At 40.4% G+C, this 27723-nt stretch overlaps 1 protein-coding gene across 1 annotated transcript; it reads left to right on the top strand.

Annotated features, from left to right (window-relative positions):
* Positions 1 to 8367: 8367 nt before the first annotated feature.
* ferry3 (FERRY endosomal RAB5 effector complex subunit 3) lies at positions 8368 to 26881 on the top strand. The gene is made up of 13 exons (XM_063000773.1): positions 8368 to 8545; positions 9210 to 9355; positions 11873 to 12054; positions 12139 to 12238; positions 12980 to 13101; positions 13810 to 13916; positions 14348 to 14548; positions 15712 to 15840; positions 17954 to 18025; positions 18131 to 18333; positions 20289 to 20346; positions 23803 to 23870; positions 26503 to 26881. The coding sequence occupies exons 1-13, from the start codon at positions 8368 to 8370 to the stop codon at positions 26593 to 26595; spliced, it is 1659 nt and encodes a 552-aa protein (XP_062856843.1). The 3' UTR covers positions 26596 to 26881.
* The last annotated feature ends 842 nt before the right edge of the window (positions 26882 to 27723 follow it).

The following is a 27723-nucleotide window of genomic DNA, read 5'->3' as shown; positions in this document are numbered from 1 at the left end:
GTTGGGGGGGGGGGGGGGGGGGGGGGCTGTATTGAAGGGAACTTCAATAAAAAAAACACATTTTGTACAAGAAACAAAGTTATCTAAAATGTCACGATTGTTGAGTTTAACACCTAATTGAGTTTAACACTTTAGCAACAATGACTGCAACTAAACAAGTTGTTTTTCTAATTTGACATTATTCTTTCACATCATCATCTGTCCAATCTTTTTTGTAGAAACCCCCTAAGATTTGTTGTCATTGTGCAAAGGGGGCAAAAGGGGATCAGTTATATGCACCTAGTTTTTAAGGAATGTCTCAAAAAGCTCATGGTCAGCTGTCCAAAGCCTTTTGGCCAAATAGTGTATAATAGTCGATTATGTTCCAGTATACAAATGTAGGCCATGCAGCACAGGTTGTAGCTGATTCAAACTACTGTACATTTACATAGTATGTGGATTTGTTAATTAGGGTGAAACAATTTCCTCTAAGCTTGTTCTGTTACACAATTTAATTAATAATTTAATAATTTAATTAATAATTTAAGACTCGTTGCCAAGCAGTGTATTATACAACAAAATTCTATTACTATAATCATACTTCTCCAAATTATTAAGATACAGCTTATTTAGTTAGCTGCTTTATTCTCCTATTTGGTTGTTGCTACGTCTTTACGCCTTTAGGGTGTCTATTAATAAATAAACACATGAATAAATGAGCATAAGATGATGAGTGAGTAAGAAATCCTCCTTCGATAAACAGATGCAGTGCTGCCCACTGCTTTATCATCTTCGGAGAAGTTAAAAATAGAACCTCAGGCAGAAGAACCCAAATCAGTGCCAGCCTCTGCTCTCACTGCCAACGGTTTCCATGGCAGCACACTTTGTTAAGGTGAATCAAGTTTTAAAGACCCCTGAGGTTTTTCCTGTCTCCTTCTGCCTGCTGATTTTTTTTTCCTGCTACAGTATTTATATCTAATCCCAATTACAAAACAGCCCACGTCGGCACAGGTTTTGCAATGCAGCCACGATGATGTAAGTCACATTTTAATCACTTTAAATTCTACCATGTTTACGATGTAATAATAACATCAAAACAAATAATAAATTACATAAGAAAACCAAAAGTATTTGAATACCACAAAGGTCCTGAACAGTGAATAGTTAAAATATACACTGATCAGCCGTAACATTGAAACCACCTGCTTGTTTCTACACTCACTGTCTATTTTATCAGCTCCACTTACCATATAGAAGCACTTTGTAGTTCTACTATTACTGACTGTAGTCCATCTGTTTCTCTGCATGCTTTGTTAGCCCCCTTTCACCCTGTTCTTCAATGGTCAGGGCCCCCACATGACCACCACAGGGTAGGTATTATTTAGGTGGTGGATCATTCTCAGCACTGCAGTGACACTGGTGGTGTGTTAGTGTGTGTTGTGCTGGTATGAGTGGATCAGACACAGCGGTGCTGCTGGAGTTTTTAAACACCGTGTCCACTCACTGTCCACTCTATTAGACACTCCTACCTAGTTGGTCCACCTTGTAGATGTAAAGTCAGAGACGATCGCTCATCTATTGCTGCTGTTTGAGTTGGTCATCTTCTAGACCTTCATCAGTGGTCACAGGACGCTGCCCACGGGGTGCTGTTGGCTGGATATATTTTTGGTTGGTGGACTATTCTCAGTCCAGCAGTGACAGTGAGGTGTTTAAAAACTCCATCAGCATTGCTGTGTCTGATCCACTCATACCAGCACAACACACACTAACACACCACCACCATGTCAGTGTCACTGCAGTGCTGAGAATGATCCACCACCTAAATAATACCCACTCTGTAGTGGTCCTGTGGGGGTCCTGACCATTGAAGAACAGAGTGAAAGCAGGCTAAAAAGGTATGTAGAGAAACAGATGGACTACAGTTAGTAATTGTAGAACTACAAAGTGCTTCTGTATGGTAGGTAAAGCTGATCAAATGGACAGTGAGTGTAGAAACAAGGAGGTGGTTTTAATGTTATGGCTGATTGGTGTACAGCATAAGAAATATTAAAATCATATTGCCAGATTGTGTAATATATACTCTAAAAGCCTGGAAAAATATATATATGGAAACGACAGCTACTAAAGCCATATTGTAGTTTCAAGAACATCCATTCATTTTTGTAGCCTTAAAACATTATATAAACATTGTTAAAGCACATAAATAATGTATCATTTTAAATTATTATTATTGTCATCAGTGTTATTAATATGAATATTATTACAATGTTTAATGGGATGAAAGAGATAAATATGTTAAGAGCAAATAGTAGATACTGAACAATTTTAAGCTAAAAAGGCAACACAATTATAGTACTTAAAGGCATGATAAATATCCAGAGTTTGTGTATAAGTTCTATGTATGCTATTAGGGGGAATAGTTGCTGCTCCTGCATTCACAGTATTCTGCTCTCACAGTAATTAGTGAGTCCTGCAGAGCAAGCGGACAACTTAAGCTGATCTAACACACTCCATTAACCTTTCTACTAAAAGCAAGCTGGCTATTTAACAGCACTGTGTTCCCATTGTACACGTACTTGTGTCTGGCTGCCTGGTTAGCTGTTGTCAACAAATCTTAAAACACAGTCAGGAATCATTTCTGCAGTGACTGGATCATATACTTCTTTGGCCAAAACCCTTTACCAAACCTAGGTGTTTTTCACCAAGGTTCACAAAGGTTGTGTGTATCAGTTTATTGTAAAGTTCATATATACATACAGCAACTTAGTTTCCTAATTAGGTGGCATGGAAGATTTTACATTGCACCTGCTTATGTCTCTCTTTTTTAAGGTGCCAATTTTGCAGCTCTTACATTTTGGGCACAATAAGGCTGGAAAGCCCATGGATACAGTTATTTTGTGAAAAGTATGTGCCTTCGTAAATAAGCTAAAAAAAAACCTGTTATGCACAGAGAACTAGGGTTTCTTTCTTACTTGAGTGTCTTCAGTTCCTAAGTTCATTGGTTTCTGTTTAGAACTGAAAGTGCAGTAATTCACTCACTCACTCACTCACTCACTTTCTTAACTTCTTATCCCGTTAGGGTCACATGGGTGCTAGAGCCTATCCCAGCTTTTCAATGGGTGCAAGGCACACAGTAACAAACTGGATGGGGTGCCAGTCCATCACAGGGCAGACACACATACACACACCCATTCACCTACAGGGCAATTCAGTGTCTCCAGTTAACCTGACTGCATGTTTTTGGACTGTGGGAGAAAACCGGAGCTCCGGGAGGAAACCCACTCAGACACAAGGAGAACATAAACTCCGTACAGAAAGGATCCAGAATCTTCTTGCTGTGACAATGCTACCCACCAAGCCATCATGGCGCCCGTGCAGTAATTCATTATGTTTAAATGAAAGGACATTTATTCCACTTGTTCCTCTATCTAAGTAATGATGTTAAATCCATGCAATGGATCTTTTACTTTTTATTTTGTTACGTTTTCCACATGTCAGTTCGATTTAAACACAATCTCGTCATTTCAGTGAAGCACACTTCTTTGAAGCAAAGCAAAGTGGAAAGCTATAAAGCTGTGCCTTGATTTAATTCCACTCTTGATTGTATACAGTGTTGACACAAATTCAGCATTTTGTTTTTTAATAGCAAATTTTCCTTTGTAGTGATTGCATTTCAATTTGGCTCTTGTTCCTCCCCACACATTCAGTCTGACCATGATAAAGTGTCAAGTCGAGTCAAATTTATTTATATAGCACTTTTTACAATGGACATTATCTCAAAGCAACTTTACAGAATCCAGGACCAACAGACAAAAAACCCCTATTGAGCAAGTTGAGGGCGACAGTGGCAAGGAAAAACTCCCTTAAAATTATAGAAAGAAACCTTAAAGGGAACCAGACTCTGCAGGGACTGATCCTTCTTGGGTGGCCTGGATGATCATTTAAATACATAGGATTTACACAAATCATACAAACACAAAATTAAATTGAACTGAAAGTTGTAACTAGCAAAAAATAATTGGAGTTCTATATTGTTCAGTCCAGTCTGTGATAAAGTCCGTTGTAAGTTCTGCACACCAGGTACCCATCCCATCTAGTAGGAGCAGCATTGTTGGCACTGCAGTCTCGACTTGCAGTCTTTAACCTCGAGAGGGTGAACAGGTTTCCGTCAGAACCACCTTGGGGTAAAACAACAGAAGATGTATTTACAATGTGAAATCGTTAAGAGTAAAATGTCAGTTTTACAGAGAGTAGCTTTAGACTCTGGCACCCCTAATTATTACAGCAGAACTAAGTTTGCTTGTTTAGTTTGACAAGACTAATCAAAAGCCTGAGTAAATAATATGTTTCCAGTCTAGACTTGAACATCGAGACTGAGGCAGGGGGATTATTCCAAAGTGCTTGTGAACATGACCAAATCAATGAATAGTTAAACACCATGATGTGCATCTCCAGTACACAACAGATGAGGTTCAGCTCTTGGCAGATACTGTACCCAAGTGGAAAAAGAGTACAAGTACAGTTGCAATCTAAATTTAGGGCTGTGAAAAAAGTAATAGGTCCCACGATTGATTGGCTGTTTAGATTTCCTGACACAAAGTATGTGGACACCTAGCAATCACACACTTATGGACGTTTCTAGGACGTTCTTCAGGTTTATATGAAGGTTTTCCACAAGGTTTTAAAGTGTGTCTGTGAGAACTTAGAGCCCATTCTATTTGGAAACATGAAGTTTATTTTATATAATTGATTTAATCAACTGTTAGGAATGAATGTGGAATGAATAAGAGTGTTTCATAGTCAGCTAGTGCTTATCGTCTTTTACCATGAATCCTAACTGTCGAATCAGGACATCGAGGCACAAAAACATTAAACGTTTGAGACTCTTGGTAGAATTTTATCTAATAATTTACGAATGGTTATTTTAAAAAATACAAATATTTTTCCCGCACCTAAATAAAACATTTAACACTTTACTGTACAAAATGACATAGACTGGATTATTGTGGCGAAAGTGCAGTTCGGAATCTGTAAGTTGTCCGGTCAGCTGATTGGGGCGGTTGCAACAACAACAAGCTGAAAGTGACTCCTGTAGTTTAAATTACACATTTTAAAGGTGAAAACCAACACATTCCTTTTGTTCATTATACTAAATATATACTTTGTTGTTTTAAAGCGTGTGCATGCGTTGTTGTGTGTATATATTGGATAGACTTGTAGGTTAGCAGGAAGCTATAGGGAGCTAGTCAGCATGCTATGCTATGTTGCTAGGCTGTCATTCAGTTTACTTCGCTGTAACTTAACTATTAATAATTTAAACTAACATTTTTGCCACTTGAGGTAAATAGCACTCACGATATTATTTATCTACAGATGAGTTAAACACGACAAACAGAAATAATCGTGACCAACCGCGTCAATAAATCCTAAAGGTGCTAAAGTCACAGTGTTCCGTACACTTTTGAACAAACTTCCAAAACGTTTGCACATTACAGTTTAGAAACAAAGACACATGGGTTAGACCAGTGGTATCAAACGCTGGAAGACTTTATGCCCAAATTTGAACTTAAAGTAAAGGTCAATATCCACCGACTGACGTTCTGCACGGAACACTGTTATTGTAACAGAAAACCGTACAGAGACAGGAATCTGTATACCTTATTTAACGTTGTATGAAATCTGTTATATCAAGTAACTTGTATGCTTTCAACTGTTATGTGCAGTAGGCACAAATTATCACAGACACACTGCTAAATCTTATGGAAGCCTTGCCATAGTGATACTGTCAAAGCTGGTGAAGGGTGCTTACTCCATATTCATGTCCATGGTTGTAAAACTTACCCAGCCTTGGATGCAATGTTGTCAATACTTGCATTAACACTGCTGCACCTGAAACACTTATATCTGCAGCACCATACTACCAATGCTATGCCACTGCTGCTGTGGGCAGTCTACCACTGCCCACAGCAGCAGTGGCATAGCATTGGTAGTGGTGAAGGAAATGTACTAGTAATTAGAAAGTTGCAGGTTTAAGCCTCACCTTCTCAAAGCTGCCACTTGCCTTAACCCTCAAGTGATAAAATTGTATTTAGTTAAAATTGTAAATCAAATTAAATAGAAGCATCTGCTAAATGACACAAATGAATATTTGTGTCATTCCTACTATCAGGGAGGTACGTCACTGGTCGGACCAATCAGACTCTATGCTCCAGGACTGTTTTGATGACGTCGACTGGGAGATGTTCAGAGAAGCGTCCAATAACAACATTGATGAGTACACTGACACAGTCACTGGATTCATCAGAAAGTGCATAGATGATGTTGTTCCCACTAAAACTATCTGTGTGTATTCGAATCAGAAACCATGGCTGAACTGTGAGGTCCGTGCAGCCTCTCACTGTCTCTGTGGCTGACGTGCGCAGGTCCTTTAAACGCATTAACACCCGCAAGGAAGCCAGACCGGACGACATTCCTGGACGTGTTCTTAAAGTCTGTGCGAATCAGCTAGCAGGAGTGTTTACGGACATTTTCAATCTCTCTCTTTCTCGCTCAGTCGTGCCAGCATGCTTCAAACTGGCCAACCTTGTCCCCATTCCAAAGACTGCTACTGCTTCATGCTTAAATGACTGGCGCCCAGTTGCTCTGACCTCTATCATAAGCAAGTGCTTCGAGAGGCTGGTCAGAGACTTCATCTGCACATCACTGCCTGAAACCCTGGACCCTCTGCAGTTTGCTTACAGACAGAACGGGTCCACTGATGATGCTATACAGGGCTATAGACACTACACACTGCTCTATCTCACCTGGACAAGAAGGACACATATGTGAGAATTCTGTTTGTAGACTACAGCTCAGCTTTCAACACCATTGTACCTTCAAGACTGGACATTAATTAAGCTCTGCGACCTGGGTCTGAACAGTTCTCTGTGCAGCTGGATCCTGGACTTCCTGTCTGATCGATGCCAGGTGGTCAGGATGGGAAGCATCACCTCCTCCTCACAGACCCTCAACACCGGAGCTCCCCAGGGCTGCGTTCTGAGTCCCCTGCTCTACTGCCTGTACACACATGACTGCACTTCTAGTCACAGCTCCAACGTCATCATCAAATTTGCAGATGACACGACGATCATAGGTCTGATCTCCAACAACGACGAGACAGCCTACAGAGAGGAGGTCAGCTTCTTGACACACTGGTGCCAGGAAAATAACCTCTATCTGAACATCAACAAGACCAAGGAGCTGATTGTGGACTTCAGGAAGCAGGAGGCAGGAGACAGCGCACGCCCCCATCACCATCAACGGAGCCACGGTGGAGAGGGTCAGCAGCTTCAGGTTCCTCAGGGTCCACATCACTGAGGATCTCACATGGACAGAACACACCACACGGGTGGTGAAGAAGGCCCAACACCACCTCTTTTTCTTCAGACGGCTCAAGAGGTTTGGCATGAGTACCCGTATCCTCAGGACATTTTACACGTGCACTGTGGAAAGTGTACTAACAGGCTGCATCACCGCCTGGTACGGGAGCTGCACTGCTCTGGAACGGAAAGCCCTGCAGAGGGTCGTACGGACAGCCCAGCGTATCACCAGGGTTAAACTGCCAAACCTCCAAGATCTTTACACCAGCCGCTGCCTGAGGAAGACCAGGAGGATTATAAAGGACTCCACCCACCCAAGCTACTGCCTGGTTTTACAGCTTCTGAGCGGCAGGAGGTACAGGAGCATCAGGACCAGAACCAGCCGGTTCCGAGACAGCTTCTTCCCCCAAGCCATCAGACTGCTGAACAGCAATGGACAAGCACACCCCTCATTATCAATACAGTGATCTCCCCCACCATACCCCCCCCCCCCCCCCACAACCCATTCTGCACTCTGCACTTTACCATGTGTAATTCATATCTTGCACAATAACTGTACATGTTGGACTTATTATTCTAATTCTATTTTATATATTTATATTCATTCACTTTTCATAATTTTGTACATCTGCACATAAAGATTCCTGTATTATATCTGTATATATTGAACAAATGGTGCTAGTTTTAATGTAAGTTAATGTGTATATATTTTTTTGTAATTAATGTGTATTGCAACTGTGAGGGACTGAGCACCTAAGCATTTCACTCACCTTTCACACCTGTGTTAATGTGACGTGACAATAAAGTGATTTGATTTAATGTACCTGTATGTTATCTTACATGCAGTGGTTGTACATGGGTTTGTTTACTGAATAAGCTACTGTAGTGACATAAGCTGCAGTTGGAAACTGTATAGCTGCAAAGTACATCTGTAATTCCAAAATACGTAAATCTAATAAATTAGCTTCTCAGTGTATAGTAAGAACAGTACTGATCTTTTAACTCTCGTCTTCTTGTTTTCAGATAAACAATGAGGAAGAACAAAGGGAAAGTGAGCAGTACTGAGAAAGAGTTTGTGTTTGAGTTCAAGGCAGGAAGAAACTTTTGTGTTCTCAAAGTGCCGCTTCAGTTTCCTTTCCAAGAAAATGTTAACGATCTTCATGGCAGACTCATGCTGCTTCATAAAATCCCTCCTTTTGTAGAATATGGTAAGAATTTACCACTGCTCTTCTAAGATCTAGATTATTGTTCAGTGTGTTAGCTCAGCAATTTTAAGGGATTGGACTAGTGATCTGAATGTCACTGGTTCAGCAGGCCTTACCATCCAAAAGGTTGCCACTTTTGGATGACTTTTTAATTCTTTAGTCAATGTGAAAATCAAATTCCTCTTTTTATGTTTAGATGAAGTCTGGACCTAACTAGAAATAAAGAGGCTAGACTTGAATTGAGCAGTTCATGGCTGAAAAACTAGCTAAAGTAATGCAGTTCTGCAAATAAGGCCAGAATTTCTCCATAATGATGAAAAAGACTAAAATTAAACTATAACAATATTTACTCATGGTAACAATTCTAAAAGTGATGCATAAAAGGAGAGGAAAAATTACAATCTAAGTGGCATGATGTGTGTTTCTTTAATTTAATTTAAGTTAAAATATTTGTAATTATTTTTTGTTTTTTTTTTAAATGGGTTTTGTGCGCATACTGTATATTTTGTTTAATGATAAAATTGTTTAGTTAATATGCATTTACAATGACCATAATGAGGTGCAATTTATCACAGCTCTTTCTTGCTTTTTTAAATATTTAACCTGTATTACTAAATAGTAAACAAAGTCCCTCAAATTTAAGCTAATCTGCTTGGTTATGTTCCAGATTTAAAGAACAGACTTGTTGCCTTCATTAAGAGAGAAACTTTAGAAGATTATGACCGTGAAGCTGAAGCAGCTCTGCAGAGGATCTCTAATGGAGAAGTTGATATTAATAAACTGACCAACGTGTGGGCCAAGGCTTACGCTGAGGTAAATGCTGTAAAGTCTGTGACATGGTTGAGTGGTAAATGTTGTCTGAGGCAGTGTGGTATCTATTAATGTATTTTGATAAATCAGTGTTTCTCAATATAACAAAATAATTATAACTATTATTACCCATCATAGTGCTGTCGTATGTTTCACACCAAGGCATACATAAGGGCAGTGGTTGCTTAGTGTTTAAGGCACTAGGCTGGTAAACAGATGATTAATAGTGCAAGCCTTATCTCTAGTTTGCCTGTGTTGGGCCCTTGGTTTTAAATAGCTTGCATTATATCAGTCACAATTGTAATTTGCTTTGCATGTCTGCTAAATGCTGTACATGTAAAACATAAATGTAAATACCATGTTGTGTATAGACATACTGGGCAGTACAACAATAACACTGATTGTTGAGTCACATGAAATGGTTTTCTGCCTCTTACAGTCAAAGCACCAAATTCATATGCATGCACTAGTTTTGTTATTTTTGTGCACTAGGTGGTGGCATATAAAGCATACAGAGAGGAAATAGAGACAGTATAATCAAACAATATTTGAGCCGTGCACTACACTGAAACATACTGCTTGACAAATTACATTTGTTAGTAATTTACGAATAATTAGTGTTATTTAGGACTTTTAAAAGATTATTCAATGCAGCAGTGTTAAAAACACAGGTGGTCATGTCTGAGGGAGGGAGGGACAGATGAGTTGTACCTTGTTGCTTGGCCTCTGTAGTAGCGACCTCGGCTGTCTGGTTGAGGCACTGACATTAAGTTGAGGTACTTGTAGGCGTAATTTTGTTGTTCATATTTTAGGTAAAAGTCATTTTTATAAATAAATTATGTATAAAATAATAAAAATAAATACTCCATGACAATCAAGAATAGGTGAAATAAACTCACAAAATACGTGAACAATAGAGATTTTGTGTTCCTGCATTTTGAGTTCTGCAATGAGTATTACATTTATTATTCTAATAGTTAATTATTAATATATGGTTATATTTTATATATGGTTTATTTATCTCCATGGCACTTAAGCATGGTCTATTTAAAAATACTGATGTTGCCTATACTTAACTTTATCAACTGTGACTTTCTACTTTTATATTTCAAACGTCAAACGGATGTTTGTACATGAAACGTGATCTTCAGAGATATGTTGTAAGGCAGATGCTTCAGCCCCTTTTAAATCATTTAGTGTTGACCCAGTGCATGCAAGACATTCTTTTGAAACACAATATCCTATATCCTGTATCTTTTTAACTGGGCCAAGCAGGTCACTTGCATCTGAACTTTAAAGCGTTAGGAGTTTAAAATCTGCTGTCAGCTATGTGACACACAGAACAGAAAGCAGAGCACTTTTCTGTGTCTCTTAAGTACTGCTGTTGGCACAGACCACAGGAAAAAAAGTGTTTTTAACTGTGGCTGTACTCACAGACTGTACTGACAACATGCTTATGCTTGTCATTTTTGTGATGCCTTTATAAAGTGTCCTGAAATTATATCTGAAACATGCCAGTATTGATAATAATGCTAAAATCAATATCTAACCTTTCATCATGGTTTATTAAGGACCATTTACTCATTAATTAATTTATTCATTGTCTGTTTTACCCCTGCTTTATCCTGGTAAGGGTTTGTTTGTTTATTAGGATTTTAACATCATGTTTTAGACTTTGGTTACATTCATGACAGGAATGTCATGGACAATTTTGTATCTCCAAAGCACCCAGAGTAAACCCAAGCAACTCCACACAGAAAGGACCCGGACCGCCCCACCTGGGGATCAAACCCAGGACCTAATTGCTCTGAGGTGACAGTGCTACCCACTTAGCCATCGTGCCGATCCTGGTCAGGGTCATGGTGGGTCTGATTCATTAGGCAAAAGGCAGGATACACCCCGACCAGTCACCAGTCCATCACAGGGCAGAAACACACATTTACACCTAAGGCAATTTTTAATAGCTCCAGTTAACTTTACTGTATGTCTTTGGACTTGTGGGAGGAAACCAGAGGAAACCCACACAGACAAAGAGAGAACATGCCAACTTCACACAGTAAGGACTCTGGCTTCCCTGGCTAGAGAATTGAATCCAGGAACTTCTTGTTATGAGGCAACAGCTCTACCCACAGTGCCAAATATTAACAAAAAACACTTTACTATGCAAAAACGTCTCCTTTAGCATTACTAAATTAACAAAGAAATACATTGTTGACTTACTGCATTACATGCATTGTCACTGATTGCTGATTTGCTTTTTGCTCATGTTTAAGTAAGAACTCACAAAGTTTATGCATAGTTTTACTGGCTAAATGTAACCATACTAGCATGGGATGGGCGTCTAGCTATTTTCTGAAAAAAATATAATGCTTTATGTGATTACGGTTTGCTTGATTTTTATGTTTTACCACTGCTTTATCTTGGTTAGGGTAGTGGTGGGTCTGGTTTCCCCTGAATCACTGGCCACAGCAATATACCCCTGCCCTTTTTTGTTTTTAATGGAGCAATGTCTGTCTTTAGACAACGCTAGAACACGCTCGACCCGAGGAGCCCAGCTGGGATGAGGACTTTGCAGATGTGTATCACGAGCTGATTCACTCTCCGGCCTCAGAAACTCTGCTCAACCTGGAACACAACTACTACGTCAGTGTGTCTGAGTTAATCAGTGAGAGAGACATGGAGCTCAAGAAACTTCAGGAGAGGTTAGTGGATCACTTTGTTTTTAGGGTTTAGAGTTCAGATAGAGAACCCACTGTTACATAATGCTCTACTCCGCCCATGCACAGGCAGGCAGCAGAAATGGACAAAGTGATGCAAGAGCTGGGAAAAACCTTGAGCGATCAGGACGTTAATACAGTAGCAGCGCAGCACTTTGAAGCTCAGCAGGTAAGAGCAGTCGTCTCTCAGCACCGCTCTCAACACCAAAGCACATACATTGTTCTGGTTAAATTTACCGTGCACTTTATTTTCTAGTGAGCTAGGAATTTGTAATACTCCTTGCTGTACTCCACTTTGAGATGTAAATTTTGCCAATGTTTTTTAACCAATAATCGACTGTCATTGACAATAATAAGTTTATAACATCCAATCAAAATATAAAACACATGACAGATCTTCATATCAACAAGTCATACATGCTTTATTGATAAAAAGCAGTGTAATATAGCAAATGCTGCAATAATGTAGCACAAGATGACATACACCATGAGCGAACCAATTCAGTTTTCTAAATATAGATTTTAAACAAAGTCTGTAGCAAATATGTCATTACAAAGGATAACTAAACATGCTAATCAAACAATAGAGATGCAGTCAGTATATTAAAGCCTTTTTTGACAACATTAGTGTAATACATATAAAATGAGCAGTCAGACTCCATACTGACACAAATTTACTCCTTACTCTTTGTACTTTCAATCATAAAAAGCTGATAATTGCTGACAATTAATTATATCATATAAAGGCTTAAAAAAAACAAAAAAAAAACAAAAGGTTTTCTAATTAAGTTTTCGAGAATATCCGAATGTGTTGGAGATTCCAGCAGCGTTGGTGCTGCACACTGATAGTGGGTATTAATTATTGTTTTATCATGTAAAAGTGATAGTAACACTTGTGTCTAATGTTTAGATTTTGGAGAGCAAGTGGGCCAGTGAGCTGAAGCAGGTAACTGGCATTCAGAAACAGGAGTATCAGGAGTGGGTGGTGAAACTGCACCAGGATCTCCGTAACCCTAACAACAGCACCATCAAGTAAGTATTAGTGGGACAATCGTTCATAGCCTCGGTTTGTACCCCTTTCTGCTCCACTAATATAGTATATAGCCAAAAATATTTGGACACCTGACCATAAGCTTGTTGGACATCCCATTTTAAAGACAAATGAAGTAAAATAAAGTGACCTCTATGTGATCTTTTCAGCCGGTAACAGCAGCCACTCTTCTGAGAAGGTTTCTCACTGGGCTAGTAAGCAAAAGGTCGCTGGTTCAAACCCCACCACTGCCAGGTTACCTGTTGGGCCCTAAACTCTCAATGGCTCAGACTGTATAGTGTTAGTCGCTTTGGATAAAAGCGTCTGCTAAATGCCGAAAATGTAAATGTCTGTGGGAATTGTATGGCTATTCAGTCAAAAGATGTCCGGTCTCCAGCATTTGTATGGCTGGGCACTGATGTTGGTCAAGAAGGCCTCAGTTGATGTTCCAGTTTATTCCAAAGCTAAGGGGCTGAGGTCATGTTTTTATAGAGCTCATTTTGTGTACAGAGGCACAGTCATCCTAGATCAAATGTAATACCATGCAGTCATGCCACCCTGGCTGCTTATTGTTATCTATTTAAATCTGTGAAAAATAAATGAATATTTGTGTGGCCCAAAATGTTAAAAATGTTCTAAGCTAAACAGCTGGAATGATTCTTAGTATTTCAGTGTAACTTTGATGCTGTGATTTTCTGGTCGTGTTACAGTGAGGAAATTAAGGTGCAGCCTGGGCAGCTGGCCGAGTCCGGAGAGCTGGGAGCCAGGCTGTTCGAGGAGCAGCGACAGCTGGAAGAGAGCTTTACCATTCACTTAGGTATGACATCTCTTTAAAAATGCCTGGCACCTACACAAACCACATTATACAGATACACACTTTCAGCCATTAGGTTTAAACTTGTCCTAATGTACATTCCCTTCCATCAGGTTTCCAAATGCTTGGCATTTTGTTTACTCTAGCATGGACACGGTCTAAGATGTTTTATAGGATCTTCTATGCATTGGTTACAAATTAACATTAAATTATGGCTAATGAATGTTGACATAATTCACTGTGTAATTTACATTTCCATGAGCTCAGTTGTCAAGGGTCACAGGCTTATCTTAATCAAGTCTGGCCCCATTATACTAGGTTAAAAAATTGTAGGCTACTACCACTATAAATAACTTTTATCTTATGAAATTTTTAATACATGTTTATATACACATGTCCTATTTTTCCTAATCATGACAATCCCATTGGTCCAGGGGCTCAACTGAAGACGATGCACAATTTGCGGCTGGTCCGAGCTAACGTGCTGGACTTCTGCAGGCACAGACGCCATGGCAGCGGTGGCAGTGTAAAGCTGCGACGATTACAGACGGCACTCTCTCTATACTCATCCTCTCTCTGCGGCCTTGTCCTGCTCGTCGATAACAGAGTGAACTCTTACAGTGGCATTAAGAGAGGTATGGCACCACATCTATTCAAACTTATGTTTTATAGCATGTAAATGTTTTAGTTTTACAGACTGGATCATTATCATGGGTGTTAGGTTATGTAGAAGTTTCAGTTTCTTAAAACTGATAACCAACTGGCTTTAGGCGACGGCTGACCGACAACCAGCATCCCATCAAATGAGTTAAATATCAACAATTTACACAAGCTTTATTGATTAATAATAGGTGACATAGTGAATGTGGCAGTAATGTAGCAGAGTAACAAAAAACGGGAACCAGTAGTGTAGTTTTGTAAGATGATAATCAGTTATTAACCTGTGTACTGGGACATAGCGTTGTATATTTACACTATAGAGTCATGTGAGACATAAAACAGTTTCCGGTTTTGTCGTTCATTGTTTAAATCATAAAAATGCAGATTTTGAACAAGCTGTACAAGGTGCATTCAGAGATTTTAACCGAGAGTTTTACGCTTTAACCCCAAGTGTGGTTGAGGCCGTGTTTTAAATCTGTTTTCACTCTGTACAGATTGTAGCTTTGCGCTCTTCACATCAGCTGTTGGAATTGAAATGACTAAGTTAAAGTGTTAATTTACTGTGAAGTTTCAAAATTAAATTGAAATTCAAATAATACAAATTTTAACCAATAGCATTAATCGAACAATGACTTATCAATTTATCATTGTAATCTCTCTATTAAGATATAAAACCTCCCCCTGACAGTTGTCCAATCTGACAGCCCACCTCCTTCCCATCCCTCAGCATCGTGATCACATAGCGCAGCGGTAAGGAACCCCATCCGACCTTCCCTCCCTCAACCACACAGCCAATTGTGTTTGTATGTACTCCCGGCCATGTCGGTGGCTTTGCTAAAAAGCTCCTTAAAACCTGCATCAGTGTTACTGTCATTTTGTGTTGCAAATCACATGTTCTTCCATGTGTACTGTGTTACTGTACCTATCGAGCTAAATTAACATCACACAGGTTGCATCACTTAAATAAATCTTGAGGTTCTTGCCACGTGGTGGGAATACAATCCAGTAACTGCATCCTAATCACAGTGTACTGTTATTGCTTTATTCATCACACAGCATGTAGGCCAAACATATTAAAATGTCAGCATCCTTATCTTGAAGGATTGGTTACAGTCTTTTTCCATCTGTATCATTCCAGAGTTTGCCACGGTGTCCCAGGAATGCACAGATTTCCATTTCCCTCGCTTATCTGAGCAGTTGGAGGTGGTCCAGCAGGTGGTGCTGTATGCACGGGCACAGCGCAGCAGCAAGCAGAGAGAACAGCCGGGTGAGTGACACAGCAAGTGTGTGTGTGCGTGTGTGTGCGTGCGTGCGTGGTGGAATCCCCATTTCCAAATCACCCACCTCTGCATTGCACCATGGCGTATCCAACTTCACTTGCTCCGGAGGGAAGTGTTGCGTTTCGTTCCAGCAACAACGAAATGAGACCCGGACTTTTTTTTGCCTGTCTAAATATTTTGCCAGCATTTCTAATGGCCTGATTACTGGGCTGTGCGTGATGCATTTGTTCAGTTTTTTAGAGCCTATATGACTTCATGTTCAGTTGTCATATTTACATTATTTGTCATCTTTGTTTGATAGGTCTTAGCGGAAACATCTGAAATGTTAAACCGTCCTACTGAGCACTTCCTAACAAAAAGACAATTTTTCCTATCAGGACCTCAAATACTGTAAAGCTGGTTTGTTGGCCAGCCTGCCATCTAGCTGACCTTTAGCTTTGGGTTAACATGAGCAGAAAAGGTTCTTCCCCAAACTGTTCCCACGAAGTTGGAACCATATAATTATCCAAAATGTCTTGGCATGCTGAAGCATTAAGATTTCCTTTCACTGGAACAAAGGGTCCTTGTTCCTACCCCTGTGAAGCATCCTCATAGCAGTATCCCTCCTCCACCAAACTTTACAGTTTTACAGGCAGGTAACTTTTTCCTGGCATTCATCGAACCCAGACTCATTTATCGGACTGTCAGATAGAAAAGTGTGATTCGTCACTTCACAAAACACGTTATTACTGCTTTAGAGTGCAGTGGCAGTGTGCTTTAGACCACCCCATCTGACACATGGCATTGTGTTTGGTGATGTAAGGCCTGCATGCAGCTGCTCAGCTGTGAACACTCATGCTATGAAGCTTCCAGGTGCACAGTTTTTGTGCTGATGTCAATGCCAAAGGAGGTTTGGAACTCTGCAGTTATTGAGTCAGCAGAGCTTTGGAGACTTTTATACACCTCAGCACTTCGTGACCCGCTCTGAAACTGGTCTGCCCCTTCGTGCCTGTGTTGCTGTGGTTTCTTAACGCGTCCACTTTTCAAATATTACCACTCACAGTTGATCATGGAATATCGTTTGTTTATTAGGATTTTAATGTCATGTTTTACACTTTGGTTACATTCATGACAGAAACGGTAGTTATACATTACACAAGATTTATCAGTTCACAAGTTTTAAAGTCAAACACAGTCATGGACGATTTTGTATCTCCAATTAGATAGATAGATAGATCGATAGATGGATGGATGGTTGGATGGATAGATTAGATTAGATTAGATTAGATTAGATAGATAGGATTAGATAGATAGATTAGATAGATTATTTATCCCGAAGGAAATTAAGGCCTCAGTAGCAAGTTACATAAATCAAAAGTCAAAAGTAATAGTACACACTACAGAGATTCACGTTATACAAACAAGTATCTGTATAACCACAACAACAAGCAGACAACACACTGCAACAACAGGACCTGAAGGTACATAAGGAGGTGTTATTTCGGTTAACATTTCGGTTAACATTGTAATAGATTATATACTTAAATATTTATATTATATATAAAATTACAAGTAAATTCACCTCATGTTTTTGTACTGTGGGAGGAAACCGGTGCTCCCGGAGGAAACCCACACGGGGAGAACATGCAAACTCCACACAGAAAGGACCCGGACTGCCCCACCCGGGGATCAAACCCAGGACCTTTTTGCTTTGAGGCGACGGTGCTACCCACTGAGCCACCGTGCCACCGATCATGGAATATCAAGGAGGGAAGGAATTTTACAAACTGACTTGTTGCAACAGTGCAGTTCTATTACTCGAGTGAGTTACCGATTCTTTCATAAATGTTTGTAAAGGAAGGCTGCATGGCTACGTGCTTGATTTTAATCACCTGTGGATATAGGACTGAATGAAACATCTGCATTCAATGATTTAGAGGTCTGTCCCAGTACTTTTCTTCATATGGTGTAGTTTGTTTTTATGAAGTTTGAAATGAGGCACTGATTCTTGTTTCATGAGAAATGAGAGCTATTAATATACCTGAGTGCTCTGGATACGTCATACCTTTGTCAGTTTCCTCAGGCATTTTAAAATAAACCTTTATTCACTCTCTTTCACAGAAATGACAAGAAACGGAAGCAATGATGACAAAAACAAGAACATTGAGCGAAACCCTTCAAATATCCTTCCTGGTAAGTTTAGTGTCTCTTAAACTCATGTTTTTTTGTTCTGAACTTCCTGGAACACTGGCTTTGAAGCAACATCATAATCAAATTCTTCTGAACTCTTTCCTGCAGGTGAATTCTACATCACTCGCCATTCCAACTTGTCAGAGGTGCACACAGTCTTCCATCTCTGCGTGGATGATAATGTGCGCTCTGCGAACCTCACAGCGAGAGACCCGGCTATTATGGGCCTGCGCAACATCCTGAAAGTGTGCTGCACACACGACATCACCACCATCACCATCCCACTGCTGCTGGTGCACGACATGTCGGAGGTAAGCGGGGGAATTAACTTCCTCATGAGTACATCAATCACAGAGTAATGGGACAGTTCTTGGGTTCAGTCCAAAAACCTGTAACACATTTGCTATTAACACAGCCAGACCAGTTTTTCTGCTACCTTTACCCATACAGTGTTTGTTATAGCACTTTTTCACAGTGTGGTAGCACTGTCGCCTCACAGCGAGAAGCTCCTGGGTTCAATTCCTAGGGGGAACAGTCCAGGTCCTTTCTGTGTGAAGTTTGCATGTTCTCCCGTTGTCTGCATGGGTTTCTTCTGGAAGCTCCGGTTTCCTCCCACAGTCCAAATTACCTGTTATGTCATGAATGTAACCAAAGTGTGTAAAACCCAATAAACTAAAATTAAAATTCCAATAAAATAAAAAAAAAATCACAGTGTGGTACCTGTATATGAATGTTTTGGCATCCTGGCATCTGCCAAGCTCCCATGCTAAACATATTTTAGGAAATATTCTCACCAATACTAAATACATGCTTGCACACAGACAGTCACTTGTCTGAGCAAAAAGTATTCACCCCCACCAAATACAAACATATACACACTCACAACCCCCCACATAAATACATTCACACACACACATCTCTTCTCTCACCACACATTTTCTTTAAGAAATGCACATAGTTGTCAAACTGACTGTTAACATCTACTGGGTGATTTGTAGAACATCTAGCTAATGTTAAAAATGTTCTGTAAATACATGCCCCAAGACTCCAGCTTCATCTTAGTCTGCAACCAGTTTTAGTTCATGTCATGTAGATATTCTGATGTGATTTAAGACGTCATAGAATTGATTGTAATCTATAAATAGTAAGACCGTAATAAAATGATAAACTGGTTTTACAAGAGTTGCTCCCATAACATCACATAGTCCACATCCTCCTTAATTAGAATCCACTGCTTGCACTGTCGCCTCACAGCAAGAAGGTCCTGGGTTCGATCCCCAGGTGGGGCGGTCTTCCCGTGTCTGCGTGGGTTTCCTCCCACCGTCCAAAGACATGCAAGTGAGGTGAATTGGAGATACAAAATTGTCCATGACTTTGTTTGATGTAAACTTGTTTGTTTGTTTGTTTGTTTATTAGGATTTTAACGTCATGTTTTACACTTTTGGTTACATTCATGACAGGAACGGTAGTTACTCATCACACACAAGATTCATTAGTTCACAAGTTTATACCGAACACAGTCATGGACAATTTAGTGTCTCCAATTTACCTCACTTGCATGTCTTTGGACTGTGGGAGGAAACCGGAGCACCCGGAGGAAACCCACACAGACACGGCGAGAACATGCAAACTCCACACAGAAAGGACCCAGACCGCCCCACCTGGGGTTCGAACCCAAGACCTTCTTGCTGTGAGGCGACAGTGCTACCCACTTAGCCACCGTGCCGCCCATATAACCTTGTGAACTGATGAACCTTGTGTGTAATGAGTAACTACCGTTCCTGTCATTAATGTAAGTGTAAAACATGACGTTAAAATCCTAATAAACAAAGTATAAACGAATATAAACTTCCGTTAATTGTTGCCTACATCAGCCTTATAGCTTCAGTGCAAAAGTTAATGAAGTTAAAAAATGTATAATGTATTAACGGTGTATAATTTATAGACCACTTCTTTAGTGGATAATATATAGAAGTGATCATAATTTTTGGACATTTTGTTTAGTTTCTTATTACAGTCCTTGTGTTCTTGTTTAAATGTTATTTTATCTAAAGATGAGCTTCATCCAGCCTATCCTTTTTTATTCTGGCCTTTAGGATGAGTGCTTCTTTTTGGTCAATGCTAGAATTGCTCAGTTAAATTTGCATATGAATTATTTAAGGTTATAACCTTGACTGGATTCTACTACATGAATTGATTTCATATCTCTCTCTCTCTCCCTGTACAATCTATCTCTCTTTCTGCCTGTCTGTCACTCTGTGTGCAGGAGATGACCATTCCCTGGTGTCTGAGGCGAGCTGAGCTGGTCTTTAAATGTGTGAAAGGTGAGTAAGCAGAGCAGTAAGTGCTGACTCTGAGAGAAGTAACTTCCCACTAAGGAATTACCGATGGGAATAAGCCCAGCATAGTGAAATATTCTGGCTTGGTTATATGCCTGCACATTTTAAAGTATTTATTTTGTTAAAAATAATGTGTAGGTTACATAGTTGCAGTTGGTTTTTTTATACTTATGCAGTCTCGTACACATGTTTGGACACCCCTGGTCACATTCTGTGTTTTGTCATTTAAAGGGAACAAACATCTGCACATTCAGTGCACAGTAATTACAATGCATAGTAACTCAATGTATTGGGAGAAAATATTTAGCTACACGTACCACATAAGTGCACTGTGTGTATATGGTTCAGAGACGCTGAATATGGCTCGCACGTAAGTCGCACACACAGTGACTTCGGACTCGTTTCAAATGACTCGGACTCGACTCATGACTCACAAAAAAATTACTCGTAAACAGCAAGAGTCTCTAGCATCAGCATGTGTTAACATTAGTTACATGTGACAATTATATATGAAGTTCATTTCATTTGAACATTTTCGTTACCTTTGGATTGGAATCTCACTTAAAATGGTGGAATACCCTGCCGCTCAGGTGGCGCAGCGGTAAAAAGAAACGCGCTGCAACCAGGGCTGGATTCTGAGAAGCGTTGTATCGAATCCAGCCTTGCTTTACCGGTTCGAAGCTGAGTGGCTATATGAGCAACGATTGGCCGGTTGCTCATGTGGGGGGTGGGACAAAGAACCGGATGTGGGTCTCTCTCTGTCAGAATGCGGTTGCGTTCTCTGCCGGCTGATTGGAGGCGCTTACACAGAGATGGGAGGGGGTGCACTTAGGGTGTGTCTCTCCGCATGCAACGCTGGGTGGCGCCAAACTCGTCAATGTGTGGGTGGCAAAGATGCATCTGGCCAGTGATAGCTCAGTGGTTAAGGTACTGGACTAGTAAACAGAAGGATGCCGGTTCAAGCCCCGCCACCACCAAGTTGCCACTGTTGGGTCCCTGAGCAAGGCCCTTAACCCTAAATTGCTCATCGTGCTCCACTCATTGTGTAAGTCGCTTTGGATAAAGGCGTCTGCTAAATGCTGAAAATGTAATGTAATGTAATGCTGCTCGTGTTTCGGAGGGGATACGGGTTAGCTTCAATCACCTCCGTCAGGGCAGGGTTCGGCATAGACAGAGAGGAAGCACGATGCTAATTGAACAATTGGATGCGCTAAAAAGGGGAGAAAAAGGGGGAAAAATTTAAATATAAAAAAAATATATATATAAAATGGTGGAATACCCTACGTAGTGCACTTCACAGGAACAACTGGAGTTAATGGAACGCTCTTACAGAATTGGATCTAATGGTTGAAAGAACCAATCAGACTTCCTCATTGTAAATTTTAGTAAGAAATGCTGTTATTTGCATTTATTCAGTTTGCAGCGTCACACAGATGATGTGTCAATAAAACGCTTGATTGGCTTTCTAACAAGTTCGTGTTTTACTTCACAACCGGGAAAAGTTTGGAGGTTTTTAATTATAAGCACATTTACAAAATAACGGATTACACGGTTATAAATTTAATAGCATCTGGAAGAACATAAGCTTAGGTAAGCTGTGGTTATGATTTTTTTTGCTGTGTTTTGGATTTTGGCCGCTGTGCCATGAAAACAAAACATATCAGTTTAAGCTTTTAACTGCTACCTTCTTGTTACAGAAATTACATTCATTTGCACAATGGACTCTAGCCTAAAGACTCGTGACTTGACTCGGACTCTAGTATAAAGACTCGTGACTTGACTCGGACTCGTATTTTGTGACGAATATCTCTGATACGGTTTCTGACTGTAGGTGCAAAACACTTTAGAAAAGAATAGAATATTAAATCAGTTTATGTAAACATTTAAAGCAGCTGACAAAATTCTGATAACTATTAAACGCTATTCACTTTTCTGTAGAGCACTGGTTTTCAGACTGTAATATGAGTACCACTGGTAACCGAAAGCTCCCCCAGGTGCTAGTCCAGATGGCCTTGGAAAGTTGCAGCATGCATTGCTGCATGCATATGTAACCATATTCACACAATACAATACAAGTCTTCACTTCACTAGCTTTAACCAGCTGATAATATTTCTATGTGTTTAAATTGCAAATATTTTATATTTTATTTTAACATGGTAGAACATTTTCTCATTGTTAAATGTTCTGTTTGTTACTACAGTGTGTTTAAACCAGCAGTGAACCCTGATTAAATCTCTGCCATCCGGAAAAAACAGCAAAGTTTACTGTGTCCTGTCCTAAAGCCCTGCAAAAGTTAAAAAACCAAAATTAAGATGATGATTCAGCTTTAAAAATGCAACGAGTTATTACCTCAACAGAACTACCAATTTCTTAGCCAAATTGCAAATCCTCTGTTCAAATATTTGATGTACACTGATCAGCCATAACATTAAAACCACCTCCTTGTTTCTACACACACTGTCCATTTTATCAGCTCCACTTACCATATAGAAGCACTTTGTAGTTCTGCAATTACTGACTGTAGTCCATCTGTTTCTTTACAAACTTTGTTAGCCCCCTTTCATGCTGCACTTCAATGGTCAGGACTCTCCCAGGACCACCACAGAGCAGGTATTATTTGGGTGGTGGATCATTCTCAGCACTGCAGTGACACTGACATGGTGGTGGTGTGTTAGTGTGTGTTGTGCTGGTATGAGTGGCTCAGACACAGCAGTGCTGATGGAGTTTTTAAACACCTCACTGTCACTGCTGGACTGAGAATAGTCCACCAACCAAAAAAATATCCAGCCAACGTGGGTAGTGTCCTGTGACCACTGATGAAGGTCTAGAAGATGACCAACTTAAACAGCAGCAATAGATGAGCGATCGTCTCTGACTTTACATCTACAAGGTGGAGCTACTAGGTAGGAGTGTCTAATAGTGGACAGTGAGTGGACACGGTAGTTAAAAACTCCAGCAGCGCTGCTGTGTCTGATCCACTCATACCAGCACAACACACACTAACACACCACCACCATGTCAGTGTCACTGCAGTGCTGAGAATGATCCACCACCTAAATAATACCTACTCTGTGGTGGTCTTGTAAGGGTCCTGACCATTGAAAAACAGGGTGAAAGCAGGTTAAAAAAAAGCATGCAGAGAACCAGATGGACTACAGTCAGTAACTGTAGAACTTCAAAGTGCTTCTACTGTATATGGTAAGTGGAGCTGATAAAATGAATGGACAGTGAGTGTAGAAACAAGGAGGTGGTTTTAATGTTATGGCTGAGCAGTGTATGATTTTTATATAATACAAGCTGCAGCTTCTAAAGGTGCACTGGAGGAGCATTTGGGTAAGCTTTAGATACCACCAGTTATGACAAGAACCACAGTTTAAGATCCACTGCTCTATAGTAAAAACTAATGAAGTTTTTATGCTCAAAAACCTTTCTTCTTGCAGGTTTCATGATGGAAATGGCTTCATGGGATGGCGGAATCTCCCGAACGGTTCAGTTCCTCGTCCCACAGGTACAACCTTGTAAAAATTTTAAGTAACCCCCCCCCCCCCCCCCCCCCCCTTCCCCTTTACTTTTCATTACAGAATTATTTGTAGATGCATTAGTAGAAAATCCAGTCACCGCTGTCCTTTCATGATGATGAAAAGCCATAAATACGGTCAGCACTGATTTTAAGTGTCACTACAGTGCTGCCTTTTCTTTTAACCAGTAAACGATCATGTGATGCTGTCATCTACCAGTGTCCGCTGTATTATAACTATGCTGTATTAACCACCTGCTGCCATTATTTCTTTAATAACTTCAGCTGATACACTCTGTGCCACCTCTTGCTGACAGACCGAAAGGATAAAAGAAGCATCAAAGAGCTGTTTGACATTAACAACTGCCAGTTTTACACCCTGAGAATAGCTCCCGTTTTAAACCATATTGTCAGTCAATTGTTTATCGTTTGCTTTATATAGAAAATTGGCTTTGATCGTGCCAAACCTGTTTTCGATATCTCTTTAAAACCATGCCTGCTACCACCAGTCTCACTTAACTTGATGAATAGAAAGGCTTTTCATCCATAATATATAAGCTCGATGTATTTAAAGCTACTTTAGTGAAATTTGCAGTCCTTTCAAAAAAAAGTGGCAGTGGCTTCTGATCACAATGCAAATACTATGATGCTAATTCCTCCCCTGTGGATTAGATTTATTAGTAGCCGCATTTGCACTCCTGGGTGAGGTGTATTGGCCAGTATACATCAAATAAATCATCTTAAGGCCTCTTATTAGTGTGCAAATTGGGCCGTGTTCATTTTTATTTCATTTCCTTCTAGCCACATATGCATTTCTTGTTTAATTGATTGTGTAATAGCCTCTACATTAGAATATTGCAACATGGTTTTTGGTTGACTGCCCGGCTGGTTCCTTGTAATAAACATAGCAGTCTGTATCCCTACTACGAAAAAAGTCAAAGTCAAGGCTTTGGTCTTCATTTAGCTTACATTACATTTACAGATTAAGTTTATGCCTTATCTTTAGTGGGTGGCACAGTGGCTAATTGGGTAGCACTGTCGCCTCACAGCAAGAAGGTCCTGGGTTTGATCCCCAGGTGGGGCGGTCCGGGTCCTTTCTGTGTGGAGTTTGCATGTTCTCCGCGTGGGTTTCCTCCGTGTGCTCCGGTTTCCTCCCACAGTCCAAAGACATGCAAGTGAGGTGAATTGGAGAAACAAAATTTTTCAGGACTGTGTTCGATATAAACTTGTGAACTGATGAAAACTACCGTTCCTGTCATGAACGTAACCAAAGTGTAAAACATGACGTTAAAATCCTAATAAACAAACAAACAAACCTCATCTTTAGCATACACTGTATGGACAAAAGTATTGGGACACCACTTCTAATTATTTTAATTTATTCATGTGTTTCAGCCATGACAATTACAAACAGGTGTAATAAATTGATTATGTAAAGACAATTATATGCTTCAAACATTGCAGCAGCAGCTTAGCGAAGGTCCTTTTCTGTTCCAGCATGACTGTACCCCTGTGCACAAAGCAAGCTCTATAAGACTGAAGAAAAGCTCGTTTTAAATAAACTCCAGTGGCCTGCACAGAGCCCTGACCTCAACCCAATTGAACAGCTTTGGAATGAATTGTAACATCAGTTTAGGTTTTCCTGACCAACATCAGTGCCCAGTCATATAAATTCTCTTTTGACTGAATGGGCACAAATTCCCATAGACGTACTTTAAAGTCTCGTGAGAAGCTTTATCAGAGGAGTGGCCATTGTTCTAGCTGGAAAGATCGCATAGAGGTCACTGTAATACTTTTTTCTTTTCTTTTTTTTTTGCGTCCAATTTTTACCCTATTGCATTATGCTTCCTCTCTACTGGTGCTGACCCCTGCCCCTGATTGAGGAAAGCAAACTGACACATGCCCCCTCCGACACGTGTGCAGTAACCGACTGCATTTTTTTCACCTGCACGAGGCGAGTTCACATGCGAATCAGCCCTGTGCACGGAGAGACACACCCTGACCAGCATGATTCCTCTACTCTGTGCAGACGCTATCAATAAGCCAGCAGAGGTTGTGATTGCATCAGATATGAGGTCCCTATCCGACATTTCCCTCCCCTGAATGAACAACAGCCAAATGTTGTTCATGTGGCCGCCCAGTCCAGCCGATGTATTCGAAACCCCAGCTCTGGTGTGCTTGCGTATTTTACCGCTGCGCCACCTGAGCGGCCTACGTTTTGTTTTTGAAATGGTATGTCCAACAAGCTCATGGTCTGGTTTCTGAATACTTTTGGCTATATAGTGTAGCTTGCTGATCTCTCTAAGCAGTACAGCCCATGTTAAGTTTGTTCAGCTAAAACTGGAAATAGTGCAATAGTTCAGGGTCTTTATTGTGGAATTTCGCTTTTTACGATGTGTTGGTGGGTTTTTTTCTGTTTATTGATCTAGCACCTGCATTCTCGTACTGTGAAACCCTGTTGTAGTAACATGTCTTGACATGATTTGCTAAAACAACCCGGGACTGTATACACATTTAATGTATATGAACGTAAAACAAAAGAAGCCGCCTGCACACACTAGTACAGTTTATATTTTCTCAGGTGTGTTTTTGTCCATAGTAACTGATGTGTTTTCTGTTTCAGAGTATCTCAGAGGAAATGTTTTACCAGCTTAGCAACATGCTGCCTCAGATCTTCAGAGTCTCCTCCACCCTTACGCTCACATCCAAACGCTGACCATTACACACAAAGTACCAAGAAGAAGCTTTTAAAGTTCATAACGTCAGTACTTCCACCTCTGAAGAACAACATGAAGGAGCTCGAGTAACAGAGGTGCTGTGTATAGGAGCTTTAAGTGTAACTGGCTGATGATTGTATGTTGCACTTTGGCGTTCATTGCATTTTATAAAGCAGCACTTCAAAGCTTGAGTTCAGTCAAAGTCGAAAGTTTACATACACTCATGAGGGACATGTATAGGGCAACTTAAAAATGATGCTTGTGGTTTGTTATAAGTAATATGTTTATTACTCTTTTTCTCAGATCCCCCCCCCCCCCCCCCCCCAATTTTGTCCCCTAATCTAGTTGTACCCAATTACCCTGATTGTATTACGCTTCACCTCTACCGATACAACCCTCCACTGCTGACTGAGGAGCTTCGCAACCGACACAAGCCCCCTCCGACACGTGCGCAGAACCAACTGCATCTTTTCACCTGCACAAGGCATTCGATCCCCAGGTGGGGCAGTCTGGGTCCTTTCTGTGTGGAGTTTGCATGTTCTCCCCGTGTCTGCATGGGTTTCCTCCGGGTGCTCTGGTTTTTTCCCACAGTCCAAAGACATGCAAGTGGGGTGAACTAAAAACACTAAATTGTCCAGGACTGTGTTCGATATAACCTTGTGAACTGATGAATCTTGTGTAATGAGTAACTACTGTTCCTGTCATAAATAACCAAAGTGTAAAACATGACGTTAAAATCCTTATAAACAAACAAAAACCTGCACAAGGCGAGTTCATATGCCGACCAGCCTTGTGCACGGAGAGCCACGGAGCCAGCAGAGGTCGTAATTGCACCAGTTATGAGGAACCCTGGTCCGGCTCATCCCACCCTGAAAAACAGCCAATCGTTGTTCATGGGGCTGCCCAGCCCAGCCGGAAGGCAGAGCTGAGATTCGATATGATGTATTCGAAATCCCATTCTGGTGTGCTAGCGTACTTTACTGCTGTGCCATATAAGCGCCCATGTTTATTACTTTTAGATACTTTTAGATATTCTATTTCGATAGAATAGAATAGAATGCCTTTATTTGTCATATATAGGGCAGTTGTAGCCTAGTGGTTACGGTACTGGTCCAGTTATCAGAAGG

This window comes from Trichomycterus rosablanca, chromosome 8, assembly GCF_030014385.1.
Source record: "Trichomycterus rosablanca isolate fTriRos1 chromosome 8, fTriRos1.hap1, whole genome shotgun sequence".
Classification (NCBI taxonomy): Eukaryota; Metazoa; Chordata; class Actinopteri; order Siluriformes; family Trichomycteridae; genus Trichomycterus; species Trichomycterus rosablanca.
This window is presented reverse-complemented; position numbering and strand designations above follow the sequence as displayed.